Source organism: Phaseolus vulgaris, chromosome 2, assembly GCF_051622355.1.
Source record: "Phaseolus vulgaris cultivar YP4 chromosome 2, ASM5162235v1, whole genome shotgun sequence".
NCBI lineage: Eukaryota > Viridiplantae > Streptophyta > Magnoliopsida > Fabales > Fabaceae > Phaseolus > Phaseolus vulgaris.
In genome coordinates this window covers 47,802,132-47,818,757 of record NC_143499.1, presented here as the reverse complement: position 1 = coordinate 47,818,757, position 16,626 = coordinate 47,802,132, and the positions used below count along the sequence as shown (strand labels likewise).

The 16,626-nt window shown below is 32.5% G+C and overlaps 2 protein-coding genes across 2 annotated transcripts; one reads left to right on the top strand and one right to left on the bottom strand.

Moving 5' to 3' along the window:
• Window positions 1-939: 939 nt before the first annotated feature.
• On the top strand, window positions 940-9,226 carry LOC137812795 (Metallopeptidase M24 family protein). The gene is given in 17 exon segments (XM_068614996.2): window positions 940-1,186; window positions 1,274-1,323; window positions 1,425-1,485; window positions 1,782-1,877; window positions 1,963-2,112; window positions 2,355-2,486; window positions 3,459-3,586; window positions 4,116-4,158; window positions 4,430-4,513; window positions 4,988-5,029; window positions 5,307-5,377; window positions 5,895-5,948; window positions 6,050-6,155; window positions 6,285-6,353; window positions 8,023-8,166; window positions 8,914-9,014; window positions 9,016-9,226. Coding segments are annotated over 17 exon segments (1,491 nt in total). The 5' UTR covers window positions 940-1,054; the 3' UTR covers window positions 9,044-9,226.
• Window positions 9,227-11,830: 2,604 nt separating this feature from the next.
• Window positions 11,831-15,675, bottom strand: NDL1 (N-MYC downregulated-like 1). Its single transcript, XM_068614993.2, has 11 exons — window positions 15,343-15,675; window positions 14,167-14,266; window positions 13,892-13,989; window positions 13,700-13,788; window positions 13,527-13,587; window positions 13,313-13,399; window positions 13,146-13,223; window positions 13,002-13,058; window positions 12,838-12,893; window positions 12,615-12,750; window positions 11,831-12,344 (listed from the first exon to the last, which is right to left on the bottom strand). The coding sequence occupies exons 1-11, from the start codon at window positions 15,415-15,417 to the stop codon at window positions 12,123-12,125; spliced, it is 1,059 nt and encodes a 352-aa protein (XP_068471094.1). The 5' UTR covers window positions 15,418-15,675; the 3' UTR covers window positions 11,831-12,122.
• Window positions 15,676-16,626: the final 951 nt, after the last annotated feature.

Genomic DNA, 16,626 nt, shown 5'->3' with positions numbered 1-16,626 from the left:
AATAAAGTATCTAAATCTCAAATCTTAACCATCAAATACCCATAAGTTAAATTTACACTAAAAAACTCTCTTTTATTCACTAATCCTATAGATGTTCTAAATTATCTCTACGTTAGCTTGTAGGTTGAAAATCATAAGAAAATGGTTAAGTTTTTCTTTGAAATTGAAATATACAAAGAATGAAAGAAAGAGTTGATTATGTGAAACTACAAAGAAAATCTTTCTAGTTGATAATTGCACCCCACAGTTACTAAGATCACCTCCTATTTTAAGTTTTTTATTTCCATCAACAACCCAAACTATTTGCTATTTACACCTGAGAAACTACTGACTTCTCACTCCCTAACTTAAACATAAATATCCTTCTCTGTGTAAACAACTAAAACTAACGCAAATGTGTCACCTACATATCTTAAATATAATTAAATAAATTAAAAATTAAATACACTTTAAATTTATTATCATTTTGTTATTTATCCATTTTTTTAACACAAATCAATTACTTACATTAGTCTCTTGTCCGAATTTTGTCCTAAAATTAATGTATTTTTTGATTTTTTTTCCAGACTAAAAATATATTTCGTGCACTGCAAAATTATCTTATTAGCAATGCAAAATAACAGTTAAAATATAAAATATTGAGCATTACTTTTATTTAGTAATTTCCAATTTGAACTCTAGTTAGAACTGTTTTAAATGCTGGAAAATTAGGGATTTAGTATCTGCAATGATCCTTACCGAAAAATGATAAAATACTAATTAATTTTTAGATTTTAAATTTATTTTAATTAATACAATTTTTTTAACAATAATTATGAACACTGATTAAAACTTTAGTGATAATTAGAGTGTATGAAAAATAAATAGTTTTTAAATGAATGAGTAACTAATTAGGTTATTTTATTGTATAGATAAGCAGGGAAAAATTGAAAATTGGATGAAATGTTAAATATGATTAATGATTAATGTAGTTTACTCTTTCTGTTATGCTAAAGAAGAAGATTGAGATGAAAATGATTTGAAAAGAGCATAGAGAGAAGTGAACAGAATCAGCATGGCTTCGTCTCTGCGGCCTCCGAAGGTGTCGATGGAGCTTCACGTCAAAAACCGAGAGAAGCTCATCGCATCTCTTCGTCAACACCTTTCCGACTCTTCGAATCCTCTCCACGGCTTCGTTCTTCTTCAGGTCTCTCTCTCTCTCTCTCTCTCTGCATTCATTTTCCTTCCATTTCTCATTTTTCTTAACAATCTTCATCCAATTTCGTTGGCGCAGGGTGGCGAAGAGCAAACGCGTTACGATACCGATCACTTAGATCTCTTCAGGTACTCTAACCCTAAATCCTCCTCACCGTTTCACTTTTTGGATGATCACCGCTGCAATGCTTGCCTATCGATCCCTAATTTGTTTGCTTCTGGCTTCGCAGGCAGGAGAGTTACTTCGCTTACTTGTTTGGAGTGAAAGAGCCTGGATTCTATGGAGCTATTGTTCGTTTTTTTTTTCTCCGTTACAATCTTATTATGTTTTTTTTTTAATTTTAATTTCATTTAAATGCTCGGAAAATTTAAAACTAGTTAGGAATTAACATGTATGGTAAGAATATTGCCTTCTGTGATGGTTATTTTGTAAGTTGTATTGTATCTAAGGTGACATCTAATTAGTTGGTAGTGTAAAAATCTTTAGTGCTAATCTCTTTTTAATTATCGTAATGCACGCAAACATGATCACGTTAAGCTGTAGAAATTAGTAGTTTTGATTTGTGCATTTTATTGGTTTTTTGAAGGACGTTGCGACTGGGGACTCTTTCCTGTTTGCTCCCAGGTTACCTTCTGAGTATGCTGTTTGGTTGGGGGAGATTAAGCAACTATCCTATTTTAAGGTAACTCTTCCAATGATAAATGTTTAATGGATTTGCATGCCGTGTTATTGTTTAGTCGTTCATATCTATGCATGCTCATCTGCAGGAACACTACATGGTTAGCACAACATCCTTTTCAGATGAAATTGGAAGTGTTTTGCAACAACATTACCAGGGTGCGGGAAAACCATTACTGTTTCTCTTGCATGGCCTTAATACAGATAGCAATAATTTCTCTAAACCGGCCGAGTTTCAGGTTCTCAACTCTAACCATTCCTTTTCTTCCCCTTTGATGTGAGCATTTGTTAATTGTTTTGATTAGGACAGTGGGTGATCTGTTGGATATATATTATTTCTGACCTCCAAGCTGTCATTGCATAAGACCTCTTGTCTACCAATGCTATTCTGTTTTTTGTGTGATGATATGGTAGCACATATACTGTAGCTAGCATATCTTAGAAAACTGATTCTTATTGTATATTTTTAACTTTGATTTAGGGCATTGATAAGTTTGATAAGGATTTGGCAACTCTGCATCCTATATTGACTGAATGCCGTGTCATTAAGTCAAAGCTGGAAATTGAGCTTATTCAGTATGCCAATGATATAAGCTCCGAAGCTCATATTGAGGTAATTAATCTTAAACTACCAAAGTTATGTTTGTCTATTTAGTACATATTTTAACATTTATGCAAAGTGTACTTGAGGCTTATGAAAGATCTATAGGAGGAAATAGGCTTTAGTATTGTAATTGTGACAGTTTAATGTTTAGTATCTTACGCGTGAGTCTAAGACTAAGTGTAATGACTTTTAGGTTGCCTGTAATGACTTTTTCTTAAGACTAACTGACTATGAAAAATAGTTGAAGTATAGAACAAAACATGCAGAAAATGTACTATTTTCCTTTACCTGGTTATCTGCCCATTTTTTCACCAAAACTTTTGGCATATTTTTTTGTTGAAACAGGAATATCTTAGGGCTAGGGATGACAATGGGGCAGGGGCGGCTGCGGATTTGGCTATCTCATCCCCATACGCTACATAAAAATTTATCCTCACCCCTATGCCCAATGGGTATGAATTTTTTTGTCATATCTCCATCCCCATCGGAGAATGAGTGTATACCCATACCCACCCCTTTACTGTTCTGAATATTAATTAAATAGTTTTTTATACAAAGTAAAAATCATAGCAAAGGAAACATGATATTATCAAGTATTTAATGTCCAAAGGATATATATTTTCTTTTCTCCAATGTTAAATATCAAGAAAGAAATTATAACTCTATAATTATCAAATGAGAGTATCAAATAACAATTAGATACAGGTAAAATAATTATAATAAAGTAAAAAGATCAAATGTATGACCTAAAAATACCGGTACCTAGTCAATGTGGGGATTCCCGTCAAAATTGGGACGGGTTTGGACAATACCCACTGAACGGGTTCATTTGCCATCTGTACTTAGGGCGGGCATTACATGGTTACATTATTGATTGATTAGTAGAAGGATCTGTAATAATGACGAAGTATGAATGACTTTATACATATGATCTGTAAAAATGCTTTCGTAATAGTTGTAATTTACATGACAATGAAACAGGTTATGAGAAAAACTAAGGTGGGAATGAAGGAGTATCAGCTTGAAAGCATTTTTCTTCATCATACCTACATGTATGGTGGATGTCGGCATTGCTCCTATACATGTATTTGCGCTACTGGTGAAAATAGGTATACATTTCTGAATTCTGATACAATAAATGTGGTTCTGAAATACGTTTGGTTTAACAATTCATAGTCGGTGCTCATTTGTAATTAAAATGGATTTGCCAAAAGGAAAAAAATATTACCTCTATCCCTAAATACGAGACTTTTTTTTTCTTCTAAAACTTGTCCCTTTCTTTAAGACTATTTTTTTAAACAAACACCCTTAAATCCATAAATAACAGATATTGGGAAGTCTCTCTTTCTCTCTCCTCCAGTATTGGTGAAGATAACTGGAACCGATCACAATGCTACCATTTTCTTTCCAAAATTAGTTAGTTAGGTGAAATTAATTAAGTGGGAAAAGGTGATTTAGTTGGTGTAACTATTGACAATTTAATATTTTTAACAAAATTAACTAATTTTCTGAAGTGGTGTGAATTAGGTAAAAGAGTATTATATTTAGGGATAGAGTTATTATGTTTACTATGTTTTAAATAGTAGCTACTTTCATCAGAAATTGGGTGGTCTGGCTATGATATGTGTATTAATGCAGTGCTGTTCTTCACTACGGCCATGCGGCAGCTCCTAATGACAAGGTATGGCATAAAAGTACCTCCCTTCCCCCGCTCTACCTATTTTAAAGTCATTATCATTGGCCGTGCTCTACCTCTTTTAAAGTCATTATCATTGGCTATCATAATGTTGTGACTTTGGATTTGGCTAATTGACATATTAAATATTGAAAACTTTATTCCTTAATAAACAAAATGAGATGAAGTTATTATAGTCTGAGTTGAATTATCAATGATTGTTTATTTTCACGGATGTTCAAGTTTTTTATTTTTTTTAAGCATGACTCTTTTGCAGACATTAGAAGATGGAGACATGGCACTGTTTGATATGGGAGCTGAGTACCATTTCTATGGGTCTGACATAACCTGCTCTTTCCCTGTGAGTTTTTCCCTTAAGAATTACTTTTGGTAGTATTTACTTAGTTTCCCACTTCCTGCATATTGCCATTTTTAGCAATGTCACTGAATTATGCTAAAATTGCACCGCAGTTGGTTTCTTTGCCTGTTCATGTATTTATTTGTTATACTGCTGTCGTCTCATTATTGTCTCTATACTAACTCATACTCTTTTTTTTGTGCATACACAAGGTATAGTGTTTAGGTAGTGTTTGACCTAATTTTTTTTGGCTTTTCTTCTCAAAAGGTGAAGGCAGACCAAATAAAATTTAAAAGCTAGAAAATGAAAATAAACTATTTTGTTGAAGGAAAAGTAAAATATAGAGCTTCCATAAAAAAGCTAGCTGAAGGAGTTTCTACTTTTGAGGAGAAAAGCCAAAAAGCTGGGTCAAATGTTATCTTGGCATCTATTTAATAGAATAATTATTTTTTACTCAACTTTAAATTTGTGGTGCAGATAAATGGAAAGTTTACAAGCGATCAATCTCTTATATATAATGTAAGTTCTCTCTCAAAAAACCGTTTTTGTCAAAGGAAAAATATTTTATGTTTTCTTACTTAATATGCAAACTGTACCAGTACAAGCATTTGCAGAGCAAATCCCGGACAAACATATGCATTACTTTTATATAAGGGTGGGCTTGCTTAATTTTAGACATTCATGTGAATGTTAGTATGGCCCAGCCAATGTAAATTTCAACTTCTGTGTACCTCTGGATTGATTTTAATAGCATTTATTTCAACATTTATTTATTGTTGCTCTTCATGTTATGCAGGCTGTGCTAGATGCTCATAATGCTGTTATATCTTCAATGAAACCTGGAGTAAACTGGGTTGATATGCACATGTATGATTGAGTACACATATCACTCTTTTTTGCAACTAAATGTCTGCCATGCTTGGTTTCTACTTTGAAGTGCCAATAGCTGGGTTGTTATTAGTGTTTCCCTTGAGAGGAAAGTTTGTTGACTATTTAACTAAATAGGTGGATTGGAATATAAGTATATAACCGAATTGTAACGGAGGTAATTTGTGCACATGCAGTCCCAAGCATTTATTTTAACGTCTGCAGCTTGATTGAGAAATTACTGTCATTGTCTTGATTTGGGAACCTAAGAAAATTTAGCTGATAGCCATCACTAGATTGCATTGTGAAACTGACAAGTGTGCGTTTTGTGATACTGTACTTTGCTGTTGAAAACAATGACTTTATACAGAGGTAATAAAAAATCAGAATGAGTTGACCAAATATCCATGAGCCATCTATTTTTTGTAAAAGAATAAAATATTCGAACTACTAATAATATACACTTCTATCATGTTATTTTTCCTTGTTTATGCTCATACCCTTTCTAAAATTGCAGATTGGCTGAAAAAATTATTCTCGAGTCACTAAAGAGGGGAAACATTCTTTTGGGGTAATGTATTTTGCGTTATTCTATATCTGGCGGCTAAATTTCATCTTGATACAATCTGTAGGATCTTTCATGAAGTTGCTTATTTGTGAATTTTGGTGTAGTGATGTTGAGGACATGATGGCTGCACGCTTGGGTGCAGTTTTTATGCCACACGGTCTGGGGCATTTCCTTGGTCTTGATACACATGACCCTGGAGGCTACTTAAAGGTGTTTTATATTATAATCTGCAGTTACATTTTAAGCTTACCCCTTCCCCTTAATTAATTTCCTGTGTAGTTAATATTATATTGACACCTTTTTCATATATCATATTAGGAACACTGTTCCGATTTGCAGAGCCTGGAAAGAAGAAAGGAACCTGGATTAAAATCTTTGCGGACAACCAGAGATCTCCGAGAAGGAATGGTGAGTACAGTTATGGTTTCTTTCAGTAATTAGAATTATTTTTAGTAGCAAGTCGCAACTGATTAGAAGCATAATAGTAGTTGATGTTTTGCTTTGGGTTATACTAGATTGAAATTGGCATAATGAGTGCCCTAAAACTTCATGATTTATGTTTGAGAGTTAAATTTTTCTGGTATTGAGCCATCTAGTTGTCTTTACATACTAAAGTAAACGATGTTTTATGAGCTTCGTTTGAATAAGCTTCTTCATGAGGAGTTCTAGGAGAAAAACATGAAGAAGAAAAAAAGAAAATTGACTTCTCCATAAGCTAAAATTAGCTTATTCACTAATTAAAAATATAAAAAAATTGGAGAAGTAATATGATAGAGCTTCTATGAATTAGCTTATGCATAAACTAATTTTAACTTATGAAGAAGTTAAATTCATTTTTTCTTATGTGTTTCTGCCATAAGTCCTTTTGGAGAAGCTTGTTCAAACAAATCATAAATTAGGAACTAAAGTGGGGTTTCTTTTTTTAATTTGTAAACCAAAGTGATTGGTACTTACAATCTCATGGACTATAGGTGTTTGCCAAAGTCTTCATTGGAATGATGGTTTGTATCTTGTAGATGTACTTGTTAGAAATAAGGACTGAATTAAAGAGGGGGGATTGAATTGAACTTTTATTAATTTTAACAGATTTTCACAAAAGAATTGCAACATTTGGTAGTTTTAAATTAAAAAGCATGACCTTGTGCCTTTATGTAACATTTTAATCCATTAAAACGCACTTTTAATGGATTAAAAACCACTGAAGTATGCTCTTTACATGATTTTGATCGATTAAAGGTTAACACTTGCGGTAGATAAGATTAAGTAATTTTAGTTGATTAAAACCATGATTTAATTGATTAAAGTAGTGAACAACACCGCTTCATATGAAGTGGTTAAGTTTTTTTAATGAATTAAAACAAACTTTTAATGATTTAAAATGATTTTTCTTAGAAACCCAACAAGACTAAAATTTTTATTTTTACAAATTAAAACTATTTTTAATCCACTAAAACACTACTAAATGATTTAACTACTGCAAGATCAAGGATAAACATTTACAACACATTTAACACTCGAATTACGACCAAAACCCTGATTAATCAAAAGATCATAGTGTTCATCCCTTCCACTATTACATACGTGGTTGGGAGCATCAAATTGTCAAATACCAAGTTTACTCCAAGTTTCTATCTCAACGGTGGTAACATGTGAAGGTAAAATCAAAATAGTGACTATTGCAATTTGTGAACCCTGGTATTAGTTAATGCCCAATTTTTTTGAAGTATACATATGAATTTGAGGACCCAAAATAGAAAGTTGAGATTAAGCGTGTGTATAGGAGAAGGGAGAATATGCTACTACTAACTGCCTAGCTGGCTAGTGTGGTGTGACCCATGTGACGAGGAAGTTTGGGGGGGAAGTGTAACAGAGGAATGCAAGCGTGAATTGGGTCGGACTCTTGTTCTGGGAGGAACTGAGCGATCCCAAACTGCTCAGATTTGCTTTTCTTTCATTTTAATGCTTGTAAACGTTATTATATGGTCCAAGTCTTTTATTTTTATACACTTAATACAATACGGATTTTCCTCATTTCTTATCCCTGATCCCCTGACACCTATCATTTATAAACTTGTAGGTTATCACTGTGGAGCCTGGATGCTACTTTATTGACGCCTTATTACTTCCTGCCATGAATAGTCCAAAGACTTCCAAGTTCTTGAACCAGGAAGTGATTAATAGATATAAAGATTTTGGTGGAGTTCGAATTGAGAGTGATGTGGTATTCCTCCATTTACTACTGAACCTTATAAGGATAACCTAGTTTTTAGCCTATCATTTCTATACTATATTTTAGTTTTTATTTTATCATTTCTCAACCCCGTAACAATATATACATATTCAATCCTATATTCAACCCTAAACCCTAAAAATATCAGATTAAATTGCATACTAAATTATAAATTTCACGTGATTTTCTTATTCTTTAATAAAAGATCACGGGATATTTGTAATTAAATATGATCTAGTGAACTTTAAAATACTCCTAACAGGACATAAGAGAAAATGGTTGTAGTAAAATATTCTCATAAATCACAACTGCTAAGAGTTGTCATATTTTTTCTCTCTGTAACAAGTGGGACATGCACACTCTCTCTTGACTAAAGATACTTATAAAGTGATTTGAAATTTGTGTTTTAATTGACTTTTCATGATAAAAGCAACTTTCTCATTTAGGGTCATTAATTTTAAACTCTTCATTGTTTGGTGTGATCATTGGAACTAGTTTCATCATAAAATAAAATTAGTTAATACATAAATTAATTTGTAGAAGTTATCTCATTTAATTTCCTTAAAAAAAAATTTAACTTGTATATAAGTTATTTTTAGATTATGAAGAGGGTAATATCATATATATATTTTAGAATTTCTTCCAAACAAGTGTTATTTCATTATAAAAATGCATTTTCATTGTGGTTGATGACCTTATTTGATAATTACTATGTTTATTTCTTTTTTATGTGCTCAGCTCGTTACTGCCGCTGGTTGCTACAATATGACCAAGTGCCCCAGGGAAATAGGCGAGATTGAGGGGGTGATGGCAGGGGCACCATGGCCAGCGAAGAACATCTCATGCTAGAAATGGATTAGAAATCTAAGCTTATTTCAATCTTCCTTTATGTGAACAGGTCTGCATCATTACTAGTTTTCTTTTTTTATGAATATTAGAATGCAAGTTGCTGTTTACCTGTCTAGTGTCTAAAATGATCTTCTTTGCACTCTAAATCCCCGTCCCCTCCCAAATAAAAAAAGATCCTCTATACAAACATTTTCATATCAAACTCGGCAGTAGTTACGTTTTCTTTGACAAATGTTGAGTTCAGATGTTATAGAGGAGCAGGTTCTGAGAGTCAAATTAGAAGTGCTTAAATCGTAAGATTTCTCCTAATTGCCTCGTGTCAAAAAGAGTTAATTGCCCAAAAAAAATTGAAAAATACATTTACATTAAATTTGAAGAATAATTTAGTCGATCAACGGACCATTTATAACTACAGTATATCAATGGTAGAGGATCATATGTGGTACCTTTATGCCCCAATAACCACAATCTCAAGCATTGCTTCTTCCCACTGATTGTAGTAAGTAGTTAAAAAAATTCAAATTTTATAGTACTCCTGTTAATTAATTCTGGAACAACACAGTGCTTGGATGCCAAACTGTTTATCAATTATTATAATAATACAATCGAGATCTTTTGGTTCATTACAATTTTTATTTTTACCAGTATGAACGCAATAAACATGAAAGTTAGGACTTCGTTCATTATTTAAAGCAACTAAAATTATAGATTTTAGAGTAAGTTAGTCTCCAACTCTTTAAGAGATATTGTGTTAGGTATCTCATGTGACTCTTTACTAAAAGGATTGATCACACCTAATCAATAAGACCACAATCTCTAGCATTCCTTGTTCACACTGACTGTAACAAGTCGTTAAAAAATTAAATACTTAAAACTCAAGTTGATTTATATCTGAAACAGTATAATGCTTGCATGCCAAATCATTTTGACTATCATTGAATAAAACAATACAATTGAGATCTTTTGGTTCATAGCCAATTTTTTTTAAAGTAATATGGAAGCAACTAAACACGACAATTAAGACTCAGCTCTTTATATAGCTAAAATTATAGATTCTAATTGGAGTGGATTCTTCTCTAACTCTTGTAAAAATATTGACCAAGGCATCACATTAACTATTTAGTAAAATGATAGATCTCTACCCAACTCTTCACTTCATTCAAACCTAATGATTGTTTTTTTTTTATGAACTTCTGTTATTGGACTGTTATCGGATCACTCATAATATATAGTTTCATGCATGAGTTAGTAGTCTTGACGTGAGGAGGGTGTTAGAGATTCCATATCAATAAAAAATTTAAACATTTTATAAATTTAAATTCATTTCTTAATAGAATAAAAAATCTTTTAAGTTTAACAAAAACATTCCTATCCATTTATATAAATGTATGCACCGTATATATACATATAACAAAGTATTCAGTTCAACATTCCAGTCAACCCCATTAACAAGCACGTTTCATCACAATCCATTGATACTAACTTCATTCCCCTAAAGGAAACACGGTCATATGCATAACAGTTCATGGACATTACGTTCAGTCACATCAGTTCAATTATAACAATGATGCCTACATACAACTAACCAAAGAGACAAGTGCCATACAAGCAGTATATACCGAATTCCAAGCTTAGACTATACAAAATTGAATTAGGACTACAAGCAAGAATGAATTATACAATAACTAAATCAAAGTTGATTGTAACCTAACTAAAAGAAATTTAAAAGTTAGTGATTAGATGAATCAAAGTAAAGAAAATAGAAAAGAAAAGAGATGGAATTGAAGCACCCTAAGTTGTTTATTGCAATGAGAATTCTTCAATGCCTATTTAGATTAACTTCTATTTATAGAAATGTAAATAAAAAACATTGTCTCTATCAAGTAACTTGTGTTTTTAATTTGCATCTCTAAGGAATTCCTACAAAAGATGTTCGTACACGATTATTTTTAGACACCTAAATTCAAACGCGTTATCGATATTCTCTCTATTTTTTCTTTTTATCACATAATATTATTAACTATATTAATTATTTATCTTCTCTTTTTTTTTTCGTGTAAACAGCCAAAGTATCCAATAATCATTTTTCATGATTTTGTCAAATAGAAAAAACTATTTGGACAGTTAATTAATTCCACGCCTTATCGCTCAACTTTTTCTCTCTTCTATTGAGCCCTGGACAAATCAGAAGTGTAAATGTCCTTAAACTCACCTAGTGTCTCAAATTGTGTAGGTAAGATCCAAATCTTGCACAACATAACATGGGTACCTGTTTGAAGTTATGTATTTTTTATTTAGTTACAGTGATGGTTTAAATCACCTAGTTTTTTACAGCAATCTTACTAAGGCGATTTATAGGGATGCATGCCATTGAAGGAGAACCCTTTGTGTTTATCTTCAAAATTCTGGAAAAGATCCTTCGTATCTTGGAAAGCATTTATATCTTTGAAAACCTTCAAGCACACAAATCTATGGAATTGCTTAAGATCATCGTTTTCCCTAACAAAACAAGACCAGTGAGTTGAAACATCACTATCTTCCGATCCTTTCTCTAATCAGAAAATGTCAAAAAACAGCACCGTACCACACTACTAGTCACCACTTTTCATAATTAAAGCATTACCTTAATACCAACAAATTCAATGCTTGCGCACGCTCAAATAAACTTATCATTATAAGTTGATAGAAGACTAGTAATGGCGGGCCCCATATGCTAATAATATTTTTATTATTGCATAATGTATTATGCAATTTTCCACTCTAAGTTTAAAAAATGTTAAATGGGAAGATTAATGGGAAACATGTGTCTTCAGAAATGATAAATAAATTAATAGTCCATGTGGAATTTACAGATACAGCTCAACGATTCCTTTATTGAACACAAACCTACAAATGAATCAAAGCGACTTCTCTTACCTATTTTTAGGTTTTATATGTATTTCATGTATTCTGTCCGTGCCCTTCACTTCTATCTACAACCTTTCTCTAACCCTTCCCTCTCTTAAAAATGAAAAAATTTGAAGAAAAACTGCTTCCAATTACAAAAGTCAAAGGCTTTTATCATTATTATTATTATCATATTATTAATTTTTATATGTTCAAACCTTCAGTGATACACGGGTCTTTATGGGCTTCAGCTTCAGTCCCATGCTTTCCGGAGAGAGGAGCTCTGCAGAGATGCAGGATGGGCTCAGTGGGCTTCTTGGGCTGTCACTGAAATTGGTTGGTCTATAAAGCCCATACCCCATGAAAAAGTACTCCATTGGTATCAGCATTGCATGTGGTTGTTCTTCTGTAACCATTGATCCACAAGCCTGCACCTGCAAAATGCAAAAACCTTTTCAATCCACATGTTGAATCATTCAAACCACAAACAAATAACATAATTTTAGTTATTAACCACACACTGAAACATAGACTATGGTAATACTTGTATTACAAGTAGTAGTACTTGTACTATTACTATACTTTACATAACTTCTGTGTTGAATCTAAAACTTTACTAAGTTGCTTTCAAAATTAAAATATCACAACATGTACCATTTGCTATATCATGTTTAGAGTGCACTCTTACACAACATTGCACATACCTCAACCAAGGCACTATATCTCCTATCAAGTTTTGAAGTCATGTATAGAGCCTCTGAATGGAAAGGAGAACTGTCTCCAACAAAAATAAGTGTTCGGCATTTTAGTCTTTTCAATCCATCTGAAATGTCAGGCCTCCTGCAATATGGAAAAACAAAGAGGTAAGTTTTCCACTTTACATACTATATACGTCAAATAGGGATGCAAATATGTAGGAAATTTTACTGATTAATTGCTTCAAGAAACCGCAAAACATTTGTTCTCTTTCTCTCATCAAGCAGCTGGAAAAGAACAAATGTATATAACAAGGTGAATACAAGGAACAGGGAAACAATGAGAAAAAGAATAACAATGACATTTTAGCAATTAACATAGCACTTAGCACTAACTTTTCTGCAAGCTTGAACTATCTCTGATTCTGCAACTGCTGCGTTACCACGGACTTCCTATAAAAATTGACCAAGAAAACTCAACATTTGAAATAAGAGGGAATGCAGCAGACCTAAAGGATTTGCATAGTTGCATTATAATACCTTGCTAAAGTATCGCTGAAGTAAAAACTCTTTCAGCAAGCCGCACATACCATAGAAATATAACAAGTTTGACATCACCTAAAATTTTAGGTTTAATAACAAAATAGTAAGTTATGATATCAGAGAATTCATAAAAGGAAAAAACCAGCAAGAACTTTGAAAGAAACCTTGTTATAAAACCATTCAGTCCAAGAAGGTGCTTTGCATAAGGGAGATACTAGTATTAAACCAAGAACACGCTCCCTATATTTTATCTGCAAGAAGTACCAAAAGAAAAGTGAATCAATAAAGAAACTGACTTAATAAGTTGATCAGTGCAAGAATGCAAAGCACTAACGATAAAGCATAGTTTTTCCTTTGAAAGTTAAGGAGGGTACATACAGCAAAAAGAGTAAGTATATAAGCACCAGCTGTGACTCCCATACACATCACTGCACCAAGCCTGGAGAAAAATAGTTCATACCATAAGTAAATATAGAAAAAGAAGAGAAGCAAAGGAAGAGATCAACTTATATAGAGTTCCAAAGGAAAGAGTTCTGAAAAACGAAAGCTACCTAAAATAGTTGAGGATCTCGATTATTTGATCTGCTAGGTCTTCAGCAGAAGGAACATAATCCTCGCAACAAATTGCAGCTGCTCCCAACTGCAAGAACTCTTGTGGAAGTTCCAGAGGAAAATCTATGTGAATAATAATATTCAGTTCTAAATGCAATAAAGAACACATTCAAATTTATCAACTCACAAACCTCATGTCCGGGAGGACTGATATGATATATGCAAAAGTTGTGAAGCAGTAAAGAAGCTGCCTCTGGACAGAAAAATAATCCTTGGAAACATGACATATCTGCCCCGATACACAGAAGTCAAATATTGAATATTATTTCCAGATACACATGAACAATGCAATCATTTATGTAACCTAAAAAGGAACTCAGACAAATTCAGGAACAGGTGGTAAAAAGAAAAGATAATCCTGAAACAAGTGGAAGTATGTAAAAGAAAATAAATTGGCCGTGCTTACAATTTAGGGCCAAATCTGGATAAGTGATCAGAGCTGGTTTGTCAGGATCCCCATAGACTATGACAGACACAGAACCACAGCCAGTTCGAATATGATGTTCCTGAAACGGCATCCAAAATGAATGGTAGAATGAGAAAAGGGTACCAAAATTGAAGTTGGAACTTTTAGGAATGAAAAGAACCTTCCTCAAGAGCAAGGGATATTCTTTATTTAGTATACACTCCATTTGAGTAATGTTAAAATTCATGCGTTGAACTTTTTCAAGCTATTCGGCCCCTAACATGGTTCCCCATGTGCTCTTGCTGCTTTTTTTGGCAACCCAAACCATCAAGCAATAACAACACATTGATATCACTATCTAACCGAAAAGTGGAATAAGTAATTCCAGATTCCAATCATATTATGCTCAAGAAAATAACAGCAATAATAATAATAAGGGAGACAGAGAAAAAGTGGAGAGCATCTTTGGCTTTTAAAAGGAAAAGAATGACTGAAACTCATTCAATGGCCAACATGTGTATTCCTAAAAAACAGAAAAACTCAAAGCATATAAAACTTTCTACATCACCCAAATCATATCAAACGCCCATAAGGATAAAATTCATCCCCAGATGAAAACCGAGGAGAACAACAAGACGATCAAATACCCAGAAAAACCAATAGCTTAATAAACGGAGGATGGAAGAGTAAAACAATACGTGGCAAATGACACTAAGGAATGCACAGCAGATCCGCTATTTATTTCCCTCATCAAATTTTCAGAAGATATGATAAACATAAAACTCGAAGAAAGAACATAAAGAAACTAGATAAGGGTAAACTAAGGAAACACACAACCCCAAGAATTTTAAGAGTAAAAATGAATGAAAAGAAAACATTCTGGTTCATTTTTAAAAAAAATCCCAACAAAGATCCTAAGAGCAAACACCAGCCCAAGAAAAATAGACCCCAAAAAAAACTGCCATTCACATAAAATTTGGACCCGCATCTCCTTCATTCAGCAGCAGCAGAATCCAGGAACCAAAAATGCTGCATAATGCAGCAAGAACATAAAAAGACAACAAAAGTCACAACACCCAATTGAGAAAAGCAGGAAGTGGATCCACCCCTCGAAGAGAAAGAAAAAAAGATTAAAACTTGAAACGAAAAGAAGAGAAGAAATGAAATGGGTGGGACCTTTCCACCGAGGTAGATCTTCTCCATGTCGAATGAAACGGAATCAATGGATTCTGGCATGGCTGTGGTGAACATGGAAGCCTCTCACTGATGACGAAAAGCCTCCACCCACCAATTCCCCTTTGTGTGTTTTCTCTCTCTTAGCTCCTTTAATATATTTTTTGGATTATGCTTATGTTAATGTTTTTTTTTTTTGTTTGAGGTTTGCAGAAAGAAATAGAATACAAGGTTTCTCTTGTGCCTTTAATGGCTTATATACGAAGCAGTTCGATTGTTCTTTCGTTGTGTTGTCTTTCTTCTCTCTCTTGCAAATCTTTTTATCCTGCGGTTAACAACCACCGACGTTATGTCTCCTTCTTTTATCTTCTTACTGCGCCTACACATTGCACGACGTCGTTTTCTCCTCCCGAGCGACGTCGTTCTGCTGCTTATGGAAATTTTATTATGACTACTTAATTGACTAGCTTTTTATTTTTTACTTTATTATTTAAAAATTACCAAATATAAATGGTAGGTGAGTGAGTGCATTATGTTACCTATGGATAAAATAAAATCATAATTAAATATTTTACGATTCAGATGTGTAAAATCTAGGAGTTGACTACATTCAAGATTTGTGATTGGGATATTCATTTCACGTGGATTTCAACAATAAATTAATTTACTTTCATTTAAAATTAAATAGGTCAATAATTTTAAACAACGAATATTTTAAATCATTTAAAATAGGTTTAACTTTTTAAAAATTTAAATTTCAGACACAATTTCATTTAACAAGAAGTGATTTTTTTTCTTTAAATTTTGTTTTATTCAATTTGTATTGCAATAAATCGAAATGATTAGTTTTTTATTTTATTTACGTCTTATTTATATATATATTTTTTAAATTAAGGATTGGTGATTCTTTACTTATATGTATTTTTGTTTGTTAAATTTAAAGAAATTTTATTGTGATTTGTAAATTTAATTTTGTGATTTGAGTCTATAAATTTGGTTAGTACGTTTGGGTTCGATTCATCTTGATTTTTTACTATAAAAATATTTTATAAATTTAATATATAAATACAAATCTTATTTAAAAATAATTAATAATTTGATTCACTCTCTAGATTTGTAAAAAATTATAATTACTTTTTTTTTCTTTGTAGGTGATATATTCGCTAGACTCTTTTTCAACTTTATATTACATCACAACCAATGCGTCACTATTAACTTTCCCGTTTTAATAAAATCTTTTAGTTTTTTTACTTCAATCCTTTATTTCTGTATTCTTGAGTAAAAATT